At 43.9% G+C, this 27,385-nt stretch overlaps 2 protein-coding genes across 3 annotated transcripts; one reads left to right on the top strand and one right to left on the bottom strand.

Annotated features, from left to right (window-relative positions):
• The first annotated feature begins 294 nt into the window (after window positions 1–294).
• LOC112256794 (26S proteasome regulatory subunit 4) lies at window positions 295–5,441 on the top strand. The gene is made up of 11 exons (XM_024430303.2): window positions 295–367; window positions 666–719; window positions 891–987; window positions 1,178–1,302; window positions 1,728–1,913; window positions 2,301–2,429; window positions 2,804–2,900; window positions 3,150–3,339; window positions 4,121–4,272; window positions 4,434–4,588; window positions 5,043–5,441. The coding sequence occupies exons 1-11, from the start codon at window positions 365–367 to the stop codon at window positions 5,175–5,177; spliced, it is 1,323 nt and encodes a 440-aa protein (XP_024286071.1). The 5' UTR covers window positions 295–364; the 3' UTR covers window positions 5,178–5,441.
• Window positions 5,442–11,500: 6,059 nt separating this feature from the next.
• Window positions 11,501–27,321, bottom strand: nrde2 (NRDE-2, necessary for RNA interference, domain containing). Of its 2 annotated transcripts, none has more exons than XM_024430306.2 (15): window positions 27,186–27,321; window positions 26,577–26,693; window positions 25,884–25,986; window positions 25,367–25,564; window positions 24,338–24,475; window positions 20,373–20,862; window positions 19,779–20,187; window positions 16,273–16,406; window positions 14,698–14,821; window positions 14,361–14,533; window positions 13,859–14,248; window positions 12,646–13,619; window positions 12,339–12,480; window positions 12,075–12,146; window positions 11,501–11,952 (listed from the first exon to the last, which is right to left on the bottom strand). In XM_024430306.2, the coding sequence occupies exons 2-15, from the start codon at window positions 26,680–26,682 to the stop codon at window positions 11,827–11,829; spliced, it is 3,579 nt and encodes a 1,192-aa protein (XP_024286074.1). In that variant the 5' UTR covers window positions 26,683–26,693; window positions 27,186–27,321; the 3' UTR covers window positions 11,501–11,826. The 2 variants fall into 2 exon arrangements, with proteins under 2 accessions (XP_024286074.1, XP_024286072.1); XM_024430304.2 differs by having other exon boundaries at window positions 25,367–25,567; window positions 27,186–27,320.
• Window positions 27,322–27,385: the final 64 nt, after the last annotated feature.

The following is a 27,385-nucleotide window of genomic DNA, read 5'->3' as shown; positions in this document are numbered from 1 at the left end:
AGGTTGACTAACTCCCTGGCCAAAATGACTGACCTTTTATTCTGTCAGACCTTTCATGTCCTTTCTAAAATTCCTAATCCTATGATAGGCTTCATGAGCTGATTGAATGTAGCACCTAAACAGTTTTACAGACCTAGTTGGATGTGTTGAAATTGGTGTAAAATGTAAATGAATCTCCATGAAGAACAACTCATTGATAGCTTCATATGTCCTGGTTATAGTGCCTTCACCAATGATTTGGTTCTCACAGAACAGCCACAACAGGGTTTTCATCTGCGTTTTTCTTCATTTTGAAACGCTTCACTTGCTGTACTGTGACGTATTACGTGAGCGACGCTGATAGACTGTCTGATAGCAAGCAGCTATGGTAAGTGAGGCAGCAGTTTATCCAAATCAATATTTCTATAATTTTAAAGGATTTAATGACTATTTAACCTTAATTGATGATTATATTACGGACTGTCGTATTTTGTTGAACGTGTTTACTGCATTTCAACTACAATCTGCCATTTGTAACCAGTGGAAAGCTGTTAGCTAGCGTGTTAGCACTGCTAACTAGCTTGATGTCTAGTAAATTGTTATTGTTTTGGACTCCAATCAAGTTACTGTTACCAAATGCCTTTAAGTGTATCATCACTGTCTGCCCGACGTGATTTATTTGACAGGGTCAAAGTCAGAGTGGAGGACATGGACCCGGAGGAGGAAAGAAAGACGACAAGGTAAACAATCTATACTAGCTACTCTGTCTCAAGTATAGTAGCTAATGTTGCTAGTTAATAATACTAACCTTCTGAAAACTTGAATATTCATCTTACCAGTTTGGTACACACCGACCCTTCCTGTTGGGATAGGTGATCACATTGTTCTGTAACTTTTGCTGCACTTTCCAGGATAAGAAAAAGAAATATGAACCACCTATCCCCACCAGGGTTGGGAAGAGGAAGAAGAAGAGCAAGGGACCTGATGCTGCCAGCAAGCTACCTCTTGGTAAGTTTAGTTGGCTACTATTAACCTTAGACTTTTCACTATGTCATGGCAGAGTTCCTTTCTATCTACTGATGTTGAATTGTCAACCATGACAGAAAGTTATTTACAATTTTACAACTGCTGTTTTTCCTGGACAGTTACCCATTGCATAGAACGGACTGCTCTAACTCTCTCTATCTTTCTCTCTCAGTAACTCCCCACACACACTGCAGGCTGAAACTGCTGAAGCAGGAGAGGATCAAAGACTACTTGCTGATGGAGGAGGAGTTTATCAGGAACCAGGAACAGATGAAACCCCTGGAGGAGAAACAGGAGGTACTCATCACGTGACAGAAAAGAAAATCAATTCAAATGCCTAGATATTTATTGTTTCCCGAAGGACACTTCATGTGCAGGCAGCGTAAGTCCTGTGTGGCACAGTCGGTAGAGCTTGGCGCTTGCAACGCCAGGGTTGTGGGTTCGATTCCCAGTACTGAAAAAAGTATGAAAAATATACCCGCTCACTGCTGTAAGTCACTCTGGATAAGAGCGTCTGCTAAATGACTCAAATGTAAATGTAAGGAAACATAAAAATAATCACAGGACTATAGGCTATATGAACAGTTTGTATACTATCAGTAAAATATAATATATCAGTCGATATCTTTGCATCACTTAGCACTATAAAACCTTCACACTGCACCTTTTCATCTAAATATTAATTAATTCACCCATCCGCTCTGCCTTCTGTTGTCCTGCAGGAGGAGAGGTCTAAGGTAGATGATCTGAGAGGGACTCCCATGTCAGTGGGGAACCTGGAGGAGATCATTGATGACAACCACGCCATCGTTTCCACGTCTGTGGGCTCTGAGCACTATGTCAGCATCCTCTCCTTCGTAGACAAAGATCTGCTGGAGCCGGGCTGTTCCGTCCTTCTTAACCACAAAGTACTGACTGAGTCTGCCATTAAAGGGAATTGAATCCTCAGTTCATTGACCGATCATGTTTCAGTCAAGTGAATTTGCTGTGTTTAGTTGTTGCCTTACTGTCATTAGCATTAATTGAAGAGCTCATCTTTACTGTGCAATGCCATTGAGGGACGTGTGTGTGTGTGTGTGTGCATGCGTGGTTTGGTTCTAAAATCTCCAAAAGTCCCCACAAGGAAAATTCTCCCTCGTAGGGACATTTCCCACATCCCCATGAGTACAAAGGCTATTTTAGGCATAGGGGTTATGGTTACAATTATGGTTAGGTTAGGGAAAATAGGATTTTTAATGGGAAGACATTTTAGGTCCACACAAGGATAGAAGAACGTAATGTGCGTGTGTTCACAGGTCCATGCCGTCATTGGGGTCCTGATGGATGACACCGATCCTCTGGTGACCGTGATGAAGGTGGAGAAGGCACCACAGGAAACATATGCTGACATTGGTGGACTGGACCAGCAGATCCAGGAAATTAAGGTGACATTTTCAGACATAGAGATCGTAGAGAAGTAGAATACACGGCAAACTTTATTGTTAATGCTATACTTAAGCACATCGTTTTATTGCGTGAGACTCCCAAAATCTTTCCAAACTAACTGTTCTGTATGCACAATGTTAATGTAAATGGATACAGCTGGGTCAGTGGAGGCTGGTGTCACTGATTGAGAGAGATTTTGCTAGCTGCTCCTGTAGACTTCCAGTTATAGCACTAATGCTAGTTAATTGACAAAATCTCAAACTATCCCTTTAAATCAGAAGACTGGAATGGCTGGATTGGAACGATATCCAACACATGGTAACCATTTCTACTGATTGACAACTGTACTTGCGGTTCCCTATGTCCCTCTCAGGAGTCTGTGGAGCTCCCTCTGACCCATCCAGAGTACTATGAAGAGATGGGCATCAAGCCTCCTAAAGGAGTCATTCTGTATGGAGCACCAGGGACAGGTAAGACAACTGAAACAATGATGGACAAAAATAAAGACAGAACAGAATTTGGATATCTTTATTTTCTCTGGTAATACTTAAAGGGGTGGTTTCCCATGCACAGATTAAGCTTAATCCTGGACTGAAAATGAAAATCGCTGAAAATTTTCAATGGAGATTTTCCATTGAGCTTGCTTTGTAGTCCAAAACTAATTAGAGAAACCGCCTCTAAAGGTGTCATAGATTGACACTGTTCCTATGGTGTGATAGGGAAGACCCTATTGGCGAAAGCAGTGGCCAACCAGACTTCAGCGACTTTCCTGCGTGTGGTGGGCTCTGAGTTGATTCAGAAGTACCTAGGGGATGGGCCCAAGCTGGTCCGAGAGCTGTTTAGGGTGGCTGAGGAACACGCACCCTCCATCGTCTTCATCGACGAGATCGACGCTATCGGGACTAAGAGGCAAGGCTAGCTGTTCTTTAGTCAGGCCGTGGTCATTGAGGTGTGCAGAGTGTGTGAAATTTGTTGATGAGGAGTAAATTAGTTATAGTGAAAAAAATACAGTAGGCTCATTTCATGCAAAAAACATCTATAGACTACTTTGCTACATTATTGCACATAGGGAGAAAGTGCAAACAAGTACACACTAACCCACTTTCCAACCGCCATGCCATCCCCCCAATACAACAGTTGTCAGTCAGTGTTTTACATTATCTTGAGGTTATGGCTGCGTTTAGACAGTCAGCCCAATTCTGATATTTTTTTTCACTAAAAGATCTGATGTGATTGGTCAAAAGACCAGTTTAGTGGAAAATATCAGAATTTGACTTCCTGTCTAAACGCAACCTATGTCAAAATAAGAAAACAATGCTATTGCACAAACTTATTAGTGTCCGCCTTGATATTGGCAGGTTGGGGGTTCAATCCCCGGTCGAGTCATACCAAAGACTCCAATGCCTCTCTGTATGGCACTCAGCATTGTTGGATTGGGGGGTAAGGGTCCTGTCCAGGGGGTGTACTGGTAGGCTGAAATCACGTTGCCTGTCTCCTAATGGCACTTCTGGCTTGGACAAGGCTTACTAGCTTCACTATTGCTTAGTGATTAAATTGGCAGTACAGTGAACACTGTGATTACAGTATGTTTTGTATACTTCGATGAACTTCCATGTATAGGAGGACATCTCTACAATAGTATGGTGTGTCTCAGTGGTTGAGGCTGTGCTGAGTGCCGTGTCCTCTGCAGATATGACTCTAACTCAGGAGGGGAGCGGGAGATCCAAAGGACTTTGCTGGAGCTTCTCAACCAGCTGGATGGCTTTGACTCCAGAGGAGATGTTAAGGTCATTATGGCCACCAACAGGATAGAGACCCTGGACCCTGCACTCATCAGACCAGGTACACAATAACATGATCATATGGCTATGAATCTTCAAAAGAAAATACAATACTGGCTATGCTCACCTAATTGAAGTAATGATTGGAGAGATCTTGTGATTGCCCCGTGTAGCAGCTCCTCTGATTTGATATATCTTTGTGTGTGTGCCCCCACTCATCAGGCCGTATTGACCGAAAGATAGAGTTCCCCTTGCCGGATGAGAAGACCAAGCGAAGGATCTTCCAGATCCACACCAGCAGGATGACTGTGGCAGACGATGTGATCCTGGACGACCTGATCCTAGCCAAGGATGACCTCTCCGGAGCTGACATCAAGGTGCAATACTGACGTTACAGCAACCAGCTGGGGCATAGTAATTAGACTAATTGTAAAAATGCAGCCTACTGTATATACCTCTTTCTGGAAATTGTAAGATAATACACAACACAGAGGACTAGGGGTCAGTAGGGAATTAATGATCAATGGAAATAGTTGCTTTTCAGTTCCAACATCTGGTTAGAATCTGTGTAGGGGCCTCCTGAGTGGCGCAGTGGTCTAAGGCACTGCATTGGGGGTTTTACATTACATCCTGTCTCTTTGTTCTGTGGAGAATCACTGAGGACAGGGAAGAATGAACATCTACCATCTACTTCTCAGCATAACTATGATTTGTTCTCTTTGAATAAACCCATCTTTATTTTACTTTCACCTTCTGGTTTTGCTGTCATCCTGTGGCACCTCAATGCATTTTCACTGTTAGTGTTTGTAACTTTGTCTCTCTCTCTCTCAGGCCATTTGTACAGAGGCAGGGCTGATGGCTCTGAGAGAGCGCAGGATGAAGGTGACTAATGAGGACTTTAAGAAGTCAAAGGAGAACGTGCTGTACAAGAAACAGGAAGGGACACCAGAGGGCTTGTACCTCTAAACATGGACAGAACTCACCTCGGCAACATTCTAGTCTTTCACTTACTGCTTCGAAACTGTTATTATCGCCTAGTAAAACTTTTCCTTATGTGTTCATTGTATAGTTGGGTCTAGATGTAGCCAGCTGTTTGGTAGTCAATTCTGCAGCTATTAAATAAAAGTTGGATTTCTGAACAAATGAACAAACTGTATTCTGGTCTGTTACCATAACCTAAGTATTACCTCTTGAAGTACAATAATAATAAATAAACCATTTGGGAAACTGTTCTGTATTTCAGATTTTTATTTGAAGTAAAGTATATATTGATTTTGTTTAGTTAACTATGGTAAATTCTTGTTTTACTATTTGATTGAAGGAACAAGTTAGAATTCATGTTATTCATGTTCATGAATTAATGTTAGAATATTTCCATAATGTGCAGCTGACAGCTGTTGTTTCAATCAGGGAGGAAGGAGAAAAGTGGATAACAACTTTGCATGTAAATAAACTGAGCGATAACTAATAAACACTTAGACAATTAACAAAACTACTACAACCAACAAAACTATTAAAGTACAATGCCACAAAGTGTGTCATGGTAGCTTCTTGCTGTTCCAGGTGGTTGTCCTGCCCTTGAGCCTGCATTTAAAAAATGAGAGTACCATAGAGGACATTACATTATAAGAGGTCAGATTTACTGTATCAGTCATTATTTCTTGCCACCAACTGCCTCAATGACTTCAAACTGGAATCTCCTTTTCTCCAGCTGAGCTTTCTTTCATACCACCACCTAGCAATAGTGATGGACCAAGAGATAGGGCAAAGTTATGATGAGAGGGTAGCAGTAATATTGTTTTGCTTTCATGCGTTTAGACACACAGAAACACCAATAATAATGGCCAGAGAGAATGAGGGCAACAAAGCCTGGATTGATGGTCTTCATGTCCATGTGTGGGTGCTCATAGTGAAAGAATAGTACCTTGGAGTCCCTCGCCACCTCTAGTCTCCGACCATCCATCTCGAGCCCAAATGGTTTGCTTTTCAAATAGACGGGATGGTTACATTTCACAGCGTAGTTAAAGGAAAATATCACCAGCCAAACCAGCTTGACCAGACCCATGTACAAAAAAACATTACGTTGAAGTATTTCTTAAAATATGAAGCCCTTGAATAGAACGCTACAAAGAGATATTCAATGACTTTACAATCAAACAGAAAACCTTTTCAAATGTTCTGAAAGCAACAATTACAATAAATAACAATTACAATAAAATGTCTCACATCTCTCTCAATTTAGTAGGCCACAGTTGCTATGTTCAACAGCTCTTTGTCCTGTTGTCAGTCAGGCGGATGGACACTTCCTGGTACAGCACCTTCACTTGAGTGGGCCGACTGGCACACATTCATAAATACATCTCTCTCACACACACACAATCCCAAACAATAATGTATTAGAAAACGTGCCTGCTTACGCTACCGGTCAAAATATTTAGAACACCTACTCGTTCAAGGATTTTTCTTTATTTGTACTATTTTCTACAGTGTAGAATAATAGTGAAGACATCAAAACTATGAAATAACAGATGGAATCATGTACAGTTGAAGTCGGAAGTTTACATACACTTAGGTTGGAGCCAATAAAACTTGTTTTTCAACCACTCCACAAATTTCTTGTTAACAAACAATCATTTTGGCAAGTTGGTTAGGACATCTACTTTGTGCATGACACAAGTCATTTTTCCAACAATTGTTTACAGACAGATTATTTCACTTATAATTCACTGTATCAAAATTCCAGTGGGTCAGAAGTTTACATACACTAAGTTGACTGTGCCTTTAAACAGCTTAGAAAATTCCAGAAAATTATGTCATGGCTTTAGAAGCTTCTGATAGGCTAATTGACATAATTTGAGTCAATTGGAGGTGTACCTGTGGATTTATTTCAAGGCCTACCTTCAAACTCAGTGCCTCTGCTTGACATCATGGGAAAATCAAAATAAATAAGGCAAGACCTCAGAAAAAAACCTTGTAGACCTCCACAAGTCAATGGATTCCAAACGCCTGAATGTACCAAGTTCATCTGTACAAACAATAGTACGCAAGTATAAACAACATGGGACCACATAGCTGTCATATCGCTCAGGAAGGAGACGCGTTCTGTCTCCTAGAGATGAATGTACTTTGGTGCGAAAAGTGCAAATCAATCCCAGAACAACAGCAAAGGACCTTGTGAAGATGCTATAGGAAACAGGTACAAAAGTATCTATATCCACAGTAAAATTAGTCCTATATCGACATAACCTGAAAGGCCACTCAGCAAGGAAGAAGCCACTGCTCCAAAACCGCCATAAAAAAGCCAGACTACGGTTTGCAACTGCACATGGGGACAAAGATTGGACTTTTTGGAGAAAAGTCTGATGAAACAAAAATGGAACTGTTTGGCCATAATGACCATCGTTATGTTTGGAGGAAAAGGGGGAGGCTTGCAAGCTGAAGAACACCATCCCAACCGTGACGCACAGGGGTGGCAGCATCATGTTGTGGAAGTGCTTTGCTGCAGGATGGACTGGTGCACTTCACAAAATAGATGGCATCACGAGGGAGGGAAAATTATGTGGATTTATTGAAGCAACATCTCAAGACATCCGTCAGGAAGTTAAAGCCTGGTCGCAAATGGGTCTTCCAAATGGACAATGACTCCAAGCATACTTCCAAAGTTGTGGCAAAATGGCTTAAGGACAACAATGTCACGATATTGGAGTGGCCATCACAAAGTCCTGACCTCAATCCTATAGAACATTTGTGGGCAGAACTGAAAAAGTGTTTGTGAGCAAGGAGGCCTACAAACCTGACTCAGTTAGACCAGCTCTGTCAGGAGGAATGGGCCAAAATTCACCCAACTTTTTGTGGGAAGCTTGTGGAAGGCTACCCAAAATGTTTTACCCAAGTTAAACAATTTAAAGGCAATGCTACCAAATACTAATTGAGTGTATGTAAACTTCTGACCCACTGGGAATGTGATGAAAGAAATAAAAGCTGAAATAAATCACTCTCAACTATTATTCTGACATTTCACATTCTTAAAATAAAGTGGTGATCCTAACTGACCTAAGGCAGGGCATTTTTACAAGGATTAAACGTCACAAATTGTGAAACACTGAGTTTAAATATATTTGGTTAAGGTGTATGTAAACTTCCAACTTCAACTGTAGTAACCAATAAAGTGTTAAATAAATCTAAATATTTGAGATTTGAGATTCTTCAAAGTACCCACCCTTTGCCTTGATGACAGCTTTCCAAACTCTTGGCATTCTCTCAACCAGCTTCATGACGTAGTCACCTGGAATGTAGTTCAATTAACAGGTGTGTGTTCTTAAAAGTACATTTGTGGAATTTCTTTCCTTCTTAATGCATTTGAGCCAATCAGTTGTGTTGTGACAAGGTAGGGGTGGTATACAGAAGACAGCCCTATTTGGTAAAAATCCATATTATGGCAAGAACAGTTCAAATTAGCAAAGAGAAATGACAGTCCATCATTACTTTAAGACATGAAGGTCAGTCAATACAGAACATTTCAAAAACTTTGAAAGTTTCAAGTACAATCGCAAAACCATCAAGCGTTATGATGAAACTGGCTCTCATGAGGACCACCACAGGAAAGGAAGATCCAGAGTTACCTCTGCTGCAGAGGATAAATTCATTAGAGGTACCGGCCTCAGAAATTGCAGCCCAAAAAAATGCTTCAAAGTTCAAGTAACAGACACATCTCAACATCAACTGTTCAGAGACTGTGTGAATCAGGCCTTCATGGTCGAATTGCTGCAAAGAAACCACTACTAAAGGACACCAATAATAAGAAGAGACTTGCTTGGGCCTAGAAACATGAGCAATGGTCATTAGACCGGAGAAAATCTGTCCTTTGGTCTAATGAGTCCAAATTTGAGATTTTTTGTTCCAACCGCCATGTCTTTGTGAGACGCAGAGTTGGTGAACGGATGATCTCCGCATGGTTCCCACCGTGTGGTTCCCACCGTGAATCATTGAAGAGGTGTGTTGGTGCTTTGCTGGTGACATTGTCTGTGATTTATTTATAATTAAAACGCACTTAACCAGCATGGCTACCACAGCATTCTGCAGCAATACGCCATTCCATCTGTTTGCCGCTTAGTCGGACTATCATTTGATTTTCAACAGGATAATGACCCAACACCTCCAGGATGTGTAAGGGCTATTTGATCAAGAAGTAGAGTGATGCATCAGATGACGTGGCCTCCACAAATCACCCGACCTCAACCCAATTGAGATGGTTTGGGATGTGTTTGACTGCAGATTGAAGGAAAAGCAGCCAACAAGTGCTTACCATATGTGGGAACTCAAGACTGTTGGAAAAGCATTTCAGGTGAAGCTGGTTGAGAGATTGCCAAGTGTGTGCAAAGCTGTCATCAAGGCAAAGGGTGGCTACTTTGAAGAATCTCAAATATAAAATATGTTTAATACTTTTTTGGTAACTACATGATTCCATATGTTATTTCAGAGTTGTGTCTTCGCTATTTATTTTACAATGTAGAAAATAGTAAAAAATGAAAGAAAAACCATTGAATGAGTAGGTTTTCTAAAACTTTTGACTGGTACTGGTACTGTAAGTATTCAGACCCTTTGCTATGAGATTCAAAAATGAGCTCAGGTGCATCCTGTTTCCATTGATCATCCTTGAGATGTTTCTACAACTTGATTGGAGTCCACCTGTGGTAAATTCAATTGATTGGACATGATTTGGAAAGGCACACAACTGTCTACATAAGGTCCCACAGTTGACAGTGCACGTCAGAGCCAAAACCAAGCAATGAGGTCGAAGGAATTGTCCGTAGAGTTCCAAGACAAGATTGTGCAGTATTGAAGGTTCCCAAGAACACAGCGGCCTCCATCATTGTTAAATGGAAGAAGTTTGGAACCATCAAGACTCTTCTGAGAGCTGGCTGCCTGGCCAAACTCAGCAGTCGGGGAAGAAGGGCCTTGGTCAGGGAGGTGACCAAGAACCCGAAGGTCACTCTGACAGAGCACCAGAGTTCCTCTGTGGAGATGGGAGAACCTTCCAGGAGAACAACCATCTCTGCAGCACGGCCAGACGGAAGCCACTCCTCAGTAAAAGGAACATGACAGCCCGCTTGGAGTTTGCCAAAAGGCATCTAAAGGACTCTCAGACCATGAGAAACAAGATTCTCTGGTCTGATGAAACCAAGATTGAACTCTTTGGCCTGAATGCCAAGTGTCAGTTCTGGAGTAACCTGGCACCATCCCTACGGTGTAGCATGGTTGTGGCAGCATCATACTGTGGGGATGTTTTTCAGCGGCAGGGACTGGGAGACAAGTCAAGATGGAGGCAAAGATGAACAGAACAAAGCACAGAGCTCCTTGATGAAAACCTGCTCAGGACCTCAGACTGGGGCGAAGGTTCACCTTCCAACAGGACAACGACACTAAGCACACAACCAATGCAGGAGTGGCTTCAGGATAAGTCTCTGAATTCCCTTGAGTGGCCCAGCCAGAGCCTGTACTTGAACCCGATCAAACATCTCTGGAGAGACCTGAAAATAGCTGTGCAGCAACACTCCCCATCCAACCAGACAGAGCTTGAAAGGATCTGCAGATAAGAATGGGAGAAACTCCCCAAATACAGGTGTGCCAAGCTTGTAGCGTCATACCTAAGACTTGAGGCTGTAATTGCAGCCAAAGGTGCTTCAACAAAGTACTGAGTAAAGGGTCTGAATACTTACGTAAATGTGATTTCAGTTTTTTATATGCCAAAATGTATAAAAGCCTGCTTTTGCTTTGTCATTATGGGATATTGTGTGTAAATTGATGAGGGAAAAAAACAATTAAATCAATTTTAGAATAAGACTGTAACCGAACAAAATGTGGGAAAATTCAAGGGGTCTAAATACTTTACGAAGGCGTTGTATATTTCACTAATGAAATATTACATCATAGCCTGAGTAGTATGTAGTAGATCGAGGCCAATCCAGTAAACTGACAGCGGAACATCATCATAGGTTCAAGGTCATCAGAAGCATCACCCACCCGAGACAGCCAGAGTAGATGCTCTTACTACTCTGAAGGACAATCATTAAAAAGACTATACAAAGCTTCTCTACCCTTGTGTGTTTCCTCTCTTCTTCCGGGCTCTGAAGTGTACACTCAGGTGTGCTCCTTTCCACACTGTTAAGCTGTGATGATGTCGTTATGCACGCTGGAAATGCACACAGGCATCCATCAGGGTTCACATTGGCTGAAAGCTCAGAGCTCATTCTTAAATAAAGGTTGATAGGCCAGTATTCGGAAACAAAACATTTATTTCAGTCCATTTAAAAAAAAAAAAAATGTTTCAAAACAAATCTTTGACAGAAAAATAGGATATTATGTTAATCAAAATATGGATTAAGAATCCATAAAAAGCTGGAAATATAAAAATATGGATTTGCAATCCATCAAAATATTGAATTAACACTAATAAGTGTAACATCATTTATTCACACGTCTGTTTGAAAAGTAAAATGGTCTTCTTCATGAGGACACTTGGTTGTTCTATTGGTCAGTGCACAACTTCGGGTATCCACAGTGGAGTGTCTGAGGAAGCCAGGCCCCAGTGCACTGTGGGAAGGGTTTTAGAGCCTCAGTCCTCCAGCAGTATGTCCACCTCCTCCATGGGAACCCTCAGTCTGAGCTCCTTCTCGGTCATCAGGTCCAGGAACTCCTGCACGTGCTCAGGGAAGAGTTGCACCGCGTCCATGTATAAACCCTTTGGATGGACACACGTGAGCACACACACACACACGTCAGAAACCATGTCATATATTGTGACCAAAACACACCAGAGTTAACTAATCACTGTTAAATAATTTCATCGGTCACTGTGCCCACCTTTGCCCATGGGACGTCCTGTAGAGCCTTGTAGAAGATACCTCTTCCCTTCTCCACCTTCCCCTCTGAGACCTACAGCACACAATAAAACACCTGACGTTAGCTACAACCCAACAAAACACCAGCTTCAGCAATACTTCCAAGTCTCCTTCATCCCTCGGCTGTTGGAACAAACCTGAGGTTCTGATAACTGCAATGATTTAAGGGTGTTTTAAAGAGGTGTCTTAACAGGAAGTTCATGTTTTAAAGAGGTGTCTTTTTTACCAGGAAGTTCATGTACATCCTCCACAGCAACGGACAGTGGACCCCGTGTTCTGTTGCTATGGCATTCTCAAACAGCGAGCGGATACGGTTGCTCAGGCCGTTCTCTGGCAGGCTGGAGACGGTGTCACCATAGCAATCAGACCTGCCAAGAAGAAAACAATAACAACTCATGAAAAAACATCCACGAAATGAATCTAAATGTGAGCTACTACAGTAGTTCTATTCCTTTTTTGTGTTTGTGTGTCCTGTTATTGACATTATTAGATTAAGTGATACTGATTAGAGCCTTCATCTTCAGTGTTCTCACCTCTGAACAGAGTCCACTAGCTGCTTCCTTTGCTGCTCTGCGCTGATGGCGAACAGACGTGGCACGACACTGGTACTAGCCTTGGTCACGCTGTGGAAGAAGCGGCGAGCCCTGCCAGCGCTATGGTAGCGGTTCTCCACCTGCACATACAACTGCCACAGAGACGTGCTGGAGGCAAAGTGGGCCAGGGCCGAGGTCAGCGCCAGTCTGATATGGCTAAGTGGGTAGACGTTGGTGCTGGTGTGGTAGCGCAGCAGCGCCACCTGCTGGACGGCCAGGGCCTCACACTCCGAGACAGAACTCAGTGTCTGTATGTCACACATAACTTCACTGCTAGCTGACTGCTGGGCTGACATACTGGAGTGTTGCTCCAGCCTCTTCCTGGCCAGGTTGTAGACAGCATCAGCAGCATCAACCCCCACAGTCAGGTACTGGAATAGGGCGTAACACCCCACCAGACCTTTGACCTGCCTGGACTTGGATTGCCCCTGCCCCGCAGCCCCCTCCTCCTGCCCAGGCAGGGAGCTCACCACAGCCTGCTCATAGGCCTTCCTGGCCTTCAGCACGGCCACTGGAGCCAACTGTCCCAAGAAGGGGGCATACGAACTACCCTCTGCTAGCTTGGTGAGGATATAGACCGCTGGTGAAGACATGGCGGTCGTAACAGTCGTCCCTGCCCCGCCCGTATCCCTTCGCCAGGCCTCCTCCACCTCCAGCTGGGCGTAGAGCAGGCAGAGGTCACACAGGGCAGGGTCTGCCAGCCCTCCTGCCACGCCCAGTCCCAGGGCTGTGTCGAACACCTTGTGGGCCTCGTCCAAATTCCCTAGCAGCCACTCCAGGTGGGCGTACTCCCTCCACAGGCTGAGGCGGCCCCGGTTCTCTGGCTCCTTCAGCAGGCGCTTGGCCAGGCGCTTGCTCCTCTTCCCCTGGGATTTCACACGCTTCTTGTTCCTGCCGCGCACACACCTCAGCACCTTAATGTTACATACAGAGTGGAAGGACAGGAGAGACATGAGCATTAGTGGGAGAATCTCAATGGAGAATGAGAGGGGGAAGGACACAAAGTTCAGCATTAAAATGGAATGAAAATACGTACATTTCATCCTGACTACAATGAACTTAAAATTCCTTCACGATTACCAAAGTAATTGAACTTGGCTGAGCATATGCTTGCCTGGCTCTAAAGCTTATAGCTGGGGTAACCTGGGTTTACCTTGAGCTTTTCATACTGGATCCAGTGTAGTGAGAGGACAGCTCTCTCCTGAGCAGAGAACAGAGGCAGAACCATCTGGAACACATTGTCTACAAACTCCTCCCCCTGCTTACACAGCCCCACCCCCCTCCTGGCACCCTGCAGTGAGGTCATGTGACCCACGGGGCTGACCCCAGGAACAAGGAGGGCATAAGAGGTCAGTGGTGAGTCAGGGTGGTGAACATCCCCCAGTAGAGCCTGATCATCCAGCAGCAGGCTACAGGAGGGGGCGCTGTAACAGGAAGTGTCAGCAGGCAGACCCAGGAAGTGCAGGAAGGACAGAAGAAGACATAGCTGGAGGTCTGGGCGGACCAGCCGGATCATAGACGGCCCAATGTCATCAAACAGCACCTACATAGAACACACACATGCCGGCAAGTGGTAAGACATAAATAGCAACAGTTTTTAATGGTAGATATATCCCAGTTTTGGCACCACTATCACCAGTAATCACAGCCAATACCTGTCGGTCCGGGTCCTCACAGTCCTCCACCGATTGGCCCTTGGTTTTGTCCGGCCTCCATGGCAGCCAATGGATGGCCTCGCGTGACGTCTCCACATCCAACCAGATCCTCCACTTGGGCCAGGTTTTATCCTTCACCTCCAATTCCTCCTGATCTTCTTCATCTCCATCATCTGTCACACAGAGGTTCCAAAGGTTAACATTACAACACTATGACTTACGTCGCCAAAACGTCCTAACGTGCTACTAGTGTAATTACAGTGTTATAACACAGAAGAGTGATCATGTAAAGTATTAGCACAGGTTTTAGTACAGGCAAGGCTATAAAGTTGTTAACCTTGTTCACTGGGTTGGAGCCAGCCCCCTCTCTCCTGCTGGGTCATCCAGGCTCTCCATCCACTGGCCCCTCTCTCCCCGACACGGGGCTCCCCACTGTCCCAGAATGGCTCAAAGAACTCCACCTAGAGGACCACAAAGGGGCAAAGGCCAAAGGGAGGGTTTAATACAACACAGATATTTATATCAATCCCTCAATACTACAGTAATAAATACTGTACAATCACACAGAGGGTGGAGGAGAGGGAATGTTGGGTATTTCAACAATGTAATCATTTGTAAACATATCATGATTCATGGGTAGTCGTCTCCATCTGCGCTGAGGTCAGCAGTTCTCCTGACAAGAAGAACAACAGACTGAACTGCAGGACAAGCCTGCAGGACAATAACTAGATGGAATTAATTAGTCCCTCCATGGTAGTGCATGCCTCTCTCTGCCGTCAACACAGTGCTGCAGTGATCAGCAGACCAGACCTCCATGGAGAACAGATGAAACACAGAGTGTGGAATAAAAGGTGGTCCTGTTTAATACTGCATTCGTTTCTGGAGGACACATTGCTTGGATCATTTTCTAATAATCAGATGATTACAGAGTACAGCCACATGGAGTCGCTCTTGTCGTCATTAAGATGAATTTATTTTTCCTTTGACGAATCCAAAAGCTGAAGGATTTTATATATCCATATAGTAATGTTAGATTTAGTGGCAGCGTTGGGATCCAACCCATTTACATACTTATTAAATATCACCGTCTCTGAGACAAAAGACAGATCGGCTCTGAACATGGGGCTATGGGCATGAGTACTTCCAAATTCTGTATAGAAATCCTATATGGTGTGATATCTTAACAATACAAAGCTCAATTGACCTAGACTATCTTCCAATAGCCACACTATCCATACCACTTGAAATGCATAGCCAATACATATTGCTTCATTATAGTACTACGCTAGTATAGGCCTTGGAACAGAGACGTAGTGTTAAGGGACGGTCTCTCATCAACAAATACAACCCTTATCAATTAAAACAGTTCATAAAAGCTAATGCTGTGTTTACCATGTGGACACACACATAGCAACATGCCCTTGCTTCATTTGAGGTATTATACATTCAGAATTATGTCTCCATTATGTAATGTTGCTGGTGCTGGGAGGACAGTGAGCTGAGAGCCACTGCAGCAGTTCTGACAGAAGAGCAAACAGGCCATTATGTGTTCTCTCAAATTAGAATGCCCCACTGCTGGAAAAAGGTCTCTATTAAAAGTTTCCATGTAGTGTGTAAAGTGACAAGGCCCAGACCAGTCTGAAGGGCACTCTGTGGAGAGGGCCCCAGCACTGCTTTAATGCCAGTGACAAAAAACAAACAGCATTGGTGCACTGGCTTTGGATAAACAGCCAATACAGTAACACCAATTCATCATCAGTCTATTCTGGAGGGAGATACCAACTGTATATGAGTACATGTGTTGGAACATGTGTGTTCTTTGCAGAGGAACTTAACTTGGGAATGACTGTGTGTGTGTGTGTGTGTGTGTGTGTGTGTGTGTGTGTGTGTGTGTGTGTGTGTGTGTGTGTACCTGTTGTCTGGTGGGTAGGTCCTTGACAGTGTCTGGCTTGAAGAAGGTGAAGTCCAGTAGGCCCTGGAACAGACACACAGCTTTCTCTGAGTGGCCAGCCTGCCTGAGGAAATGACACTGCTGGAGGAAGATGGCTGCAGAGAGAGAGGAGAGAGCATACAATACCACATCATTAATTATAATTCCTCACACAGATCACCCAGTTCAGTTACACCTATTAGAACCAGCACATGTGCATTAGTTTAGTATGAGCTCTTAAAGATGAATTAATTGAAAAATCCTCAGACTTTGAGAGAAACAAATAGCATCATTAGGAAGAAAGTGTGATTTTTTTTTTTTGTAAGTAATAACAGATAGATAATCTTCCCTGAATGAAAAATTCAGCAGGCAAATTAAATCTGCACATCCCTGAGGTCACATGATAGGTCAGCTTCTCTAAATCTTTTTATTGCCCCTCACAGTGTCTTCATTATTCTGAATTATCAAGTTATAATTAATGCAGCCGTCTCCTGCAGATGTTCCCTTTAAGTTGGGGTTACATTGCCCTGACTTGTAACCTGGTCCCAGATCTGTTTGTGCTGTCAATGGCCATAGGCAAGACAGCACAAACAGATCTGGGACCAGGCTACCTGCCTTGTACTGCCAGTACAGAGACCATCTGCATTTTCGAAAAGGAACCAAACGGTCAAATGGTTGAACCTGAAACAGCTAGCCTATTTTCTATGGTTGAACCTGAAACAGCTAGCCTATTTTCTATGGTTGAACCTGAAACAGCTAGCCTATTTTCTATGGTTGAACCTGAAACAGCTAGCCTATTTTCTATGGTTGAACCTGAAACAGCTAGCCTATTTTCTATGGTTGAACCTGAAACAGCTAGCCTACTTTCTATGGTTGAACCTGAAACAGCTAGCCTATTTTCTATGGTTGAACCTGAAACAGCTAGCCTATTTTCTATGATTGAACCTGAAACAGCTAGCCTATTTTCTATGGTTGAACCTGAAACAGCTAGCCTATTTTCTATGATTGAACCTGAAACAGCTAGCCTATTTTCCATGAGTTGCAGTAGTTGATCTATAAACCTAAATATTTTCACTATGTTCAATAAAATTCCAGGTGATTTCAATAATCGAAGCATCGCTGGATAACATCAAATCCATAACATAGTTTTCTACCCTTACATAACAGTTAGCTGTAGTCAACAGATAGGACTGTTTGAGTGGGCTAAATCAAGGTTTCCCAAACTCGGTCCTGGGACCAAGTTTGGGAAACCCTGGGCTAAAGAATGTGGGGCACTCGCTTCTGTTTCTGATTGTTTAAACCTTATCATTACCTTACCATTATTTTTCATTAAATTAAGGCTGTACTTGAAATGCTCCTGGAGTGCATCCCATCCTTATCATTGTTCAGCAGGCTAAAGCTCTGACAAGACAGTTCCATGTCCAGCCCAGACTGACCACTGGACAGCTAGTCTAACTAGATGATAGTTTCATTAGGCTAATTGAGGGGCAGATGCCAGAGGGCCAGGAGGCTAGTCCAGGACTGTAGTACTCATATCATGGCTCAGCAGCATGGACACTAGAGTGGACATCCATGATCCTCTCTCCCTTTCTCACCCTCCTTCTCCCCTAGTCCATCTGTTCCTCATCTCCTGTCAGTGGTCAGAAACATTACGCAGCACAAACCTGTTTAGGGGTCTGTTCAGGAGAATGAAATATGTTATAGAACATTGCAGATAGATGTGCACTCTATAAAACAGATATAATTGTCAGTCATTGGGAAAAAGGAATCTTGTCAGTTCTATTTATGACATTTCTAGCTGCACAATTCCACATTTGTCTACTGAACGAGGCCCTGTGCCACATCCACAGACATCTGGCAATGATATCATGATACACATTAATTAAATGTAGTCTGTCATGACAGATTATAACCACATCAAATCCATACCAAAGACTTCTGAAAGGAGTTTAAAGGAGATACAGTGCCGTGAAAAAGTATTGTCCCCTTTCTGATTTTCTATATTTTTTATACTGAATACTATCTTCAAACAAAACCTAATATTAGAAAAAGGGATCCGAGTTTACAAATAACACCCCCAAAAAAGTACTTATTTTATTTATTTAATTAACAATATTATGCAACACCAAATTCCCCTGTATGAAAAGGTCATTGCCACCTTACACTCAATAACGGGTTGTGCCACCTTTAGCTGCAATGACTGCAACCAAATGCTTCCTGTAGTTGTTGATCAGTCTCTCGCATTGCTGTGGAGGAATTTTGGCCCATTCTTGCATGCAGAACTGCAGTAACTCAGTGACATCTGTGAGTTTTGAAGCATGAACTACTCGTTTCAAATCCTGCCACAACATCTCAATTGGGATTAGGTCGGGACTTTGACTAGGCCATTCCAAAACTTCAAATTTGTTGCTTTTTAACCATTTTCATGTAGACTTAATTTTGTGTTTTAGATCATTGTCTTGCTGCATGACCCAGCTGCACTTCAGCTCACAGACGGATGGCCTGACATTCTCCTGTAGAATTCTCTGATACAGAGCAGAATTCATGGTTCCTTCTATTAGGCAAGTCGTCCAGATCCTGAGGCAGCAAAGCATCCCCAAACCATCACACTACCACCACCATGCTTGTCCGTTGGTATGAGGTTCATCTTGTGGAATGCAGTGTTTGGTTTTCGTCAGACTCAATGGGACCCATCTTATCCAAAAAGTTGAATCAAGTTTGCCAAAAAACACCTGGAAGCACCTGAATAATCATCAAGACTCTTGGAAGAATATTTTATGGACAGATGATTCAATAGTGTAACTTTTTGGGGGTACGGGGGCAAATACTGTTTCACACAGGGAATTGGGTGTTGCATAACTTTGTTATGTGATACATAAAATAAGTAGCACTTTTTTTGTTATTTGCAAACTCAGGTTCCCTTTATCTAATATTAGGTTTTGGTTAAAGATCTGATATTTCAGTTTGAAAAATATGCAAAAATAGGGAAAATCAGAAATGGGGCAAATACTTTTTCACAACACTGTACATAAACACGCACACACTCCGGCAGAGACAACAGCAGCTTTCACTTCCAATAGAATGACAACTAATCCACTCTTCAACTCTCATGGTCACAGACCCAGTCCAAACATACACAATGAACCACATACAGTTCAATACAGCAGCAGGACTGGACACAATGACAAGGGGAAACCTGAACCATAATACTCGCTCTCTGCTCGCCTCTACAAATATTTACATTGGCTAATGCTTCTCAAGTTTCAGCCCCTCTGCAGTACAGCCATGTGCCAGTGAATAAAAGACAAGAAAGCAAAAACCAATGACTTTCCATCACAACCAAACAGAACAAGTTTGTGAGTTAGAGGATTACTGAAATGTGCACTGTCTATAACGTAGAAGCTATCTCGGGGGAAAAGTTCTTAATACGTTATTAATACAAAAAATTATTATATATAAAGTATATAGTATGGGGCTTGGACCATTACCCAGCATGTGTTCATCAGTGCCCGGCAGCATCTGGTGAGAAACCATGCTCCCATCCTGCACCGCCGCCAGCGTGCTCAGACACTTCCCGTATACCGTGTTGACCTTTGACACGGAGAAGGTACTGAAGTGGCTCTGCATGAACAGCAGGTACTTCCTCCACAGGGGGGCGCTGTTGGGGTGCAGGAACACCAGCTTTTTCCACTCCTTCAGCAGGGCTGCCGGCTCCCACAGCTCCCTACAGAGCCGCAGTCGCTCCAGCTTCAGTTCCACGCAGCTCGGGTTATTCTCCACTGCTCGATCCAAAATGGCTACCTTCTTCTCCAGCGTGGCCCGCACTGACCTCTTCCGCCGCTCGCTCTCGTTCTCAGAGATGTCAGCAAACACCCCAGGCGCCCCAGCTACCTCGTCCTGTAATACAGTTCTGGAAGTTATTATGTGATTTGTTGTATCAAGATACAGGCCAGGGACTAGAATTTTTCCTGACACGTTGAAATGTCCCGGAAATACTCTTGGTCCAAGTAAAATTTCATGTGATTTGAATGGACTGATTGGTGTGGTGTGTAATTATGGGGTTTTAACATTGAGTAGTGTACCTGGAAGAGGACAAACTGAAGCCAGGTGTGTGTGTCTGTGGGGGTTTCCCTCAACCTCCTATTGAAGTCCTCCACCCGTTCAGCCAGCATGATGGCAGCATTGTCCCTGGGAGTAGAAGGTTGTTCCTCTGCCTTGCCATGCTCCGCCTTCCCCTTCCCCTGGAGCCACAGGGACGTGGAGGAGTCATACACCCCCAGGGGGTTGACCCAGGAGCCCTGGCCTTTGGCAGAGCCACCCCCCTCTGCCTCACCTTCCAGACATGAGGGCACAGGGATGAAGGGTAAGGTGGTGGTTGTGGTGTCCTCTGGTGGAGGTCTGGGCAGCGTGGGTTTGCCATCAGACATCAGCAGCTGGCGGACGGTGGGGGAGAAGTAGCGGTTGGGTCTCTGTCTCCTGTCCACTCTCTTCTTCTCTGGGCCAGACTCAGCCCAGCTCACGGCCTGAGACCGCAGGTTCAAACCCAGAGAGGAAGAGCCTTTCCTTTTGTACCTTTAAAGACATTACAATCATTACAGTCATATGTAGAATCCCTGTAAAGAGAAATAGCAATGTATTGAGAGCGTTTTGAACTAGGGTGCGACTCAGTAAGGGAGGGCAGGGTGAGAAAGAGAGAAAAAAGTAGAAATAAACAGAATTGTCTGCGTCACCTGACCTCCTCCAAAAAGGAAGTCCCTCTGCAGCAATACACCAAGCACCAGTCCAATCATGGCTATATTGATCACATTTCACTTAACTTGCTGTGGTGTGTGTGTATTGACTACACATTAAACCCGACATCATCTGAAACTCAATTTGTTGCCCTTGTGCAGTTAATAAAAAGATCAGTGGGTCCTACTACACCGCTTCTGTGGACATGCATACGTATATAGACACACACTTAGAAATATGCTAATGAAGACAACCATACTCAGAAGCAAACTGAGTTAAAAGAAGACACTACATGACCAAAGGTATGTGGACACCTCCTCGTTGAACATCTCATTCCAAACTCATGGGCGTTAATATGGAGTTGGTCCCCATATGCTGCTATAACAGCCTCCACTCTTCTGGGAAGGCTTTCCACTAGATGTTGGAACATTGCTGCAGGGTCTTGCTTCCATTCAGCCATAAGAGCAATAGGGAGGTCGGGCACTGATGTTGGGCGACTAGGCCTGGCTTGCAGTCAGCGTTCCAATTCATTCCAAAGGTGTTAGATGAGCTTGAGGTCAGGGCTCTGTGCAGGCCAGTCAAATTCTTCCACACCGATCTCGACAAACCATCTCTGTATGGACCTCGCTTTGTGCACAGGGCATTGTTATGCTGAAACAGGAAAGGGCATTTCCCCAACTATTGCCACAAAATTGGAAGCACAGAATTGTCAAGAATGTCATGTATGCTGAAGAGTCAAGATTTCCCTTCACTGGAACTAAGGGGCCTAGGCTGAACCATGAAAAACAGCCCCAAACCATTATTCACTATGCAGTCGGCAGGTTGCGTTCTCCTGGCATCCTCCAAACCCAGATTCGTCAGTCGGACTGGCACGTGGTGAAACGTGATTCATCACTCCAGAGAGCGCGCTTCCTCTGCTCCAGAGTCCAATGGCTGCAAGCTTTACACCACTACACCCGACGCTTGGGCTGCTCGCCCATGGAAACCCATTTCATCAAGCTTCCGACAAACAGTTATTGTGCTGACGTTGCTTCCAGAGGCAGTTTCGAACTCGGTAGTGAGTGTTGCAACTGAGGACAGACAATTTTTAAACACTACGTGCTTAAGCACTCGCCTGTGCCGTTCTGTGAGCTTGTGTGGCCTACTATTTTGCGGCTGAGCCGTGTTTGCTACTAGACTTTTCCACTTCACAATAATAGCACTTACGGGTGACCGGGACAGCTCTAGCAGAGCAGAAATTTGACTGACTTGTTGGAAAAGGTGGCATCCTATGACAGTGCCACGTTGAAAGTCACTGAGCTCTTCAGTGAGGCCATTCTACTGCCAATGTTTGTTTATGGAGATTGCATGGCTGTGTGCTGGACTTATACACCTGGTGTGGCTGAAATAGCCAAATCCTCTAATATGAAGGGGTGTCCATATAGTGTACAGTGCATTCGGAAAGTATTCAGACCTTATTCAGGCATTATTCTAAAAATGACAGTGCATGTCAGAGCAAAAACCAAGCCATGAGGTCGAATGAATTGTCCGTAGAGCTCCGAGACAGGATTGTGTTGAGGCACAGATCTGAGGAAGGGTACCAAAAAAATGTCTACAGCATTGACGTTTCCCAAGAACACAGTGGCCTCCATCATTCTTAAATGGAAGAACTTTGGAACCACCAAGACTCTCCCGAGAGCTGGCCGCCCGGCCAAACTGAGCAATCGGGGGAGAAGGGCCTTGAACCCGATGATCACTCTGATGGAGCTCCAGAGTTCTTCTGTGGAGATGGGAGAAACTTCCAGAAAGACAACCATCTCTGCAGCACTCCACCAATCAGGCCTTTATGGTACAGTGGCCAGACGGAAAACACTCCTCAGTAAAAGGCTCATGGCAGCCTGCTTGGAGTTTAGCAAAAGGCACCTAAAGAACTCTCAGACCATGAGAAACCAGATTCTCTGGTCTGATGAAACTAAGATTCAACTCTTTGGCCTGAATGCCAAGTGTCACATCTAGAGGAAACTTGGCACCATCCCTATGGTGAAGCATGGTGGTGGCAGCATCATCATGCTGTGGGGATGTTTTTCAGCGGCAGGGACTGGGAGACTTGTCAGGATCGAGGGAAAGATGAACGGAGCAAAGTACAGAGAGATCCTTGATGAAAACCTGCTCCAGAGTGATCAGGACCTCAGACTGGGGTGAAGATTCACCTTCCAACAAGACAACGACCCTAAGCACACAAACAAGACAATGCAGGAGTGGCTTCGTGACAAGTCTTTAAATGTCCTTGAGTGGTCCCAGCCAGAGCAAACTGAAAATAGCTGTGCAGCGATGCTCCCCATCCAACCTGACAAAGCTTGAGAAGATCTGCAGAGAACAATGGGAGAAACTCCACATATACAGGTGTGCCAAGCTTGTAGTATCATACCCAAGAAGACTCAAGGCTGTAATCGCTGCCAAAGGTGCTTCAAACAAAGGGTCTGAATACTTATGGAAATGTGATATTTCCGGGGGGTTTATAATACATTTGCACAAAATAATTTGTGGGGATTTGTGTGGAAAAACAATTTAATCAATTTTAGAATAAGGCTGTAATGTAACAAAATGTGGAAAAGGGGTCTGAATACTTTCCCGAATGCACTGTATGGCAACAATATATACCCCACAGTGAGCGTACATCCTAGGCACGTCATTATTCAATTCACTAAGTATGTAGGGCATAGAGTGCGCTCTGACAGGAAGGAAGGAATTTATAGCAGTTAAAAGCTTTGATTTCAGCACCCTGACTGTGACTGCAGGCTGAGGGCAGTCAGAGGGCTGAAGTAGTAAAACCACCTGTGAGAGATGGATTACTGCAGCGCTACAGACACAAAACTCTGTGCAGCTTTTATTATCACCCTCCCAACTCCACCCTCTGGCCACCCAAGCTCGCGTGTGATGATGTGTACTGTAATGGAGCTGACTGACTCGCTCTCTGATTGACCTTGCGTTGGGAGCAGAACCAGGCAGGGGGGTAAACTAAACACTGCTGGCCAACAGATACCCTTGCAACACTATCGTGCCAACCTGAACCGTACGGTTATTTTCGCATTGTCCTTTCCAGTGCGAGTCCAGCGACAGTGGTGGATGCGCAGCCAGGCCAGTGAGGTATAGCTCAGCTCTGTCCAGCTCAGTGGTGTGGACAGGGTAAGAGTGGGATGATGATGGCTGACGGACAGCTACACCAGAGCTGAGCTGGCAGTAATGGTGGTGGTGCAGAGGTGAGGGGTGTTAGAGTGGGGAGGCGGAGGCGGAGGGTGGAAGGTGGTGCAACGGAGGGGGAAGGAAGGTTACCTACCTAGCGATATCTCCTCTGTAAAGTGATTTGTACTCCCAGTTGGCACGGTCTGCTCTCCTGTCCACGCAGAAGGGCTGATCGGTGGGGGTCTGTAGGTCATCCAACCACACAAAAGACCCCTCCACCTGAAACTCCTCACTACAGACAGAGATAGTCAGGATCAATGAAGAGTATAGGCCACACCTCTAAAGAGGGGTAGGTGACGTAGCGAGTCAGCGTTTTCATGATTGGCACAAAAGACAATATAGGGTTAGTGGTGCTACGTCACACAAACATGATGCCATAATGGAAAATGATAAGAAAGCTTTTCATAAAACAGAAATAATCGTTAAACATTGACAGTACAGATAAAAAATAATGGCAACATTAGGATCATTTGACTGTAGCTTGAGTCCTTGAATTGAGAGAAAGAGAGACAGGTGTGTGTGTGTGGACGTGTTTAACTATTCTTGTGGGGACCAGAAGTCACCACAAGAATAGTAAGCCGAACAAAAATTTGACCAACTGGGGACATTTTGTTACTCCCCACGAGGTCAAATGCTATTTCTAGGGGGTTTAGGGTTAAGGTTAGAATTAGTGTTAGAATTATGTTAAGGGTTCGTTTTAGGGTTAAAGTTAAGTTTAGGGTAAGAGTACGGGTGGGGGGTAATTTCATTGGCAGCTCAGAGACCACCAGGCTTGCTGTCGCAGTTAAATTCAGAGTCTGAGTCAAGAAGAGCTACTCCAACTGGCAGTCAGCCAAGACTCCCAGAGTATACCTCCCCTAACGCACTGAACCACGGACAATGAATCTCCCTCCTACCTGGAAACACTTAAACCCTGAAACAGAACAACTACTACAGTAATACCAGCCATGGGCAAGTATTCAAAAAGCATCTTACGGTAGGAGTGCTGGTCTAGGATCAACCCCCCCCCTCCCCCTGTCCAAATACTCATTCATTATGACATAAATTGCAAAACTGATCATATATATTCCTGTTAGAGCATGTATCCTGGGTCTCACTGGGAACAAAATGAGTGAGGTCATACCTGGGAGGAGTGCTCTCAGCCTTTTTTAGGAGGTCACTGGGGTAGATAGTATCCGAATCTGAGCCACTGCTTGCTGGAGAGGGTTCTCCACTCTTCTTCTTGTGCTTCTTCTTTTTCTTCTTCTTCTTCTTCTTCTCCTTCTTTTTCTTCTTGTTGGATTGGACATCATTCTTATCCTCCCTCTCTGGTATAACATGTCTGCTGAGAAATGTTAGTAGTATACATTTAAGTACAAATATCACAAGCTGTTGATTTTGGGGTGAAACTACCACCACATCAATGCTGAGATCATATCATCCCACAAAAGTATAAGATATTTGGAGGTAAACTTCTTATAATTGTGTAATAAAAACAAGATTGTGTAGTAAAATTCAAAGCTACTCAATAAAACCTCCAGTGCTTCTCAAACGGGCAGAATGCTTTATCCTGTCTCCTGTACAATGGAGCATGTAATACTATTGAGTCACAGTGAAAGGGAAATAATTGAATAACGATTAAACACTTATGATAATAACACCTTGTTTCTGCCGATTGTGTTTCGTTGGCTTTCTCAGTGGCTCGTTGGTGAAGAGAGAGAGCGTCATCAGTGCGGAAACTTTGATTGCTCAGCCATTCTAGTTCTGAGGAGAGAGAAGAGGAATGTCAAATCAATCGCAATCAGTTCTCTAGGGCTTTTAAGCACAAGAATTAATCAGGTTTGGCAACAGTTTTTTTCAGAAGGAAGCCCACTGATACAGTAAATGCACTAAAGATAGTTATATGTCAAAGAGTTGTCATATCTCATTGTGCCAATGGGTTTAGAGTTAAATTTTATAAGGACATGATATAGTACACCTTTTTGGTTAGATTAAGGTTATGGTGAGGGCCCGATGGGCCAATGCACTGCTGACCTACAGTAAGTGAGTGTAGGTAAATTGTTTATCGTGCTTATTCACCTGGCCACACCACTGAGTAACTAACGTTAATGTTTATCAAATTATAGCTATGGATGCATATTTTGGGGGATGTTATGTTACGAGCAGAGACACTTAGCTAGCTATAGTATAATTGTGTTGTGACCAATGAAGCTAACAAGCTAGTAAACTAGGACACTGACACTTTCAAGCAGGAACGCTGCACGTTTAATTTCACTAGATCTCTCTTTGAAAAGCCGTCACAGAACGGTGGCTAACACATCCACTAAACATAAATAAACATTTGTGGGTCTTACCTTTAGGTGCAATCTCAGCTTTTGTATTTGATAATCCAGCAAAAGCTGGAAATAGTGCCATGTTGATAGCCTCTGCGTGTAAACAGTCGCATGAATGTGACGTCATCTCGAACGCGCCTGTGGTTTGTTGGAGAGGTAGAATTTTAAGAATCGTATAATTTTAGGCTGCTAAAATCCTGTTCTCTTGAATGCAAATTGTATGATTGAGCATGAGCACACTTCCATAGACTGATAAAACCGTGATTATGCCTGGGACATATTGTTGCAGACTGCGAGATTATTGCCTAAAAGTAAATCTTGGTTTGAATGTAGTAGTTTAATTCACAAAATAGACTCAATCAGCACAGGATTTCTAATATTTTAATTGTATATGATTGATACACCATGTCATTTTCAATTCCGCGACTAAAAGTAAATAGTTCCGTGTATGCTTGCGGTGAACAATCGCCGATCCCCACCATTCCTCCCAAAAAACTCAAATCGAGCCCCTGCCAGATCAGGATGTATGATTTTGAGGAACTAGACAGACTGAAAGAAACGTCTTGTCGACAGCAATAACTATAGTATTACAAAATGCTCTGTGATACAAAGTAGACTGTCCAGCCATACCGTTTTCCTAAACTACTCAGGTAATATTAGGCGCCATTGTTTGACGCATTGCAGATCCAACGTAGCCAATCGTGGGCTCCCGTACATTGGGCAGAATATTGCAGGTCCACTGTATCCAATGAGAAGCGACATCTCAAAAATAACTGCAATTTCTCCAGCGTCAACAGACACTGGCCAGTGTTTTTGAGTATTCTTCCGCA

This window comes from Oncorhynchus tshawytscha, linkage group LG08, assembly GCF_018296145.1.
Source record: "Oncorhynchus tshawytscha isolate Ot180627B linkage group LG08, Otsh_v2.0, whole genome shotgun sequence".
Classification (NCBI taxonomy): Eukaryota; Metazoa; Chordata; class Actinopteri; order Salmoniformes; family Salmonidae; genus Oncorhynchus; species Oncorhynchus tshawytscha.
The sequence above is the reverse complement of the archived record's forward strand: the minus strand, read 5'-3'. Positions and strand labels throughout refer to the sequence as shown.

What these genes read in the sequence shown, in the direction of transcription:
- nrde2 (XM_024430304.2), bottom strand. Translation starts at nt 26,682, where the DNA reads ATGACGTCACATTCATGCGACTGTTTACACGCAGAGGCTATCAACATG. An exon ending in AGCTGAGATTGCACCTAAAG is followed by an intron (nt 25,987 to 26,576) that starts GTAAGACCCACA and finishes CTCTCTCCTCAG; the next exon opens with AACTAGAATGGCTGAGCAAT. An exon ending in CTAGTGGACTCTGTTCAGAG is followed by an intron (nt 12,481 to 12,645) that starts GTGAGAACACTG and finishes TCTTCTTGGCAG; the next exon opens with GTCTGATTGCTATGGTGACA.
- LOC112256794 (XM_024430303.2), top strand. An exon ending in CCGTCCTTCTTAACCACAAA is followed by an intron (nt 1,914 to 2,300) that starts GTACTGACTGAG and finishes GTGTGTTCACAG; the next exon opens with GTCCATGCCGTCATTGGGGT. An exon ending in TCTCCGGAGCTGACATCAAG is followed by an intron (nt 4,589 to 5,042) that starts GTGCAATACTGA and finishes TCTCTCTCTCAG; the next exon opens with GCCATTTGTACAGAGGCAGG.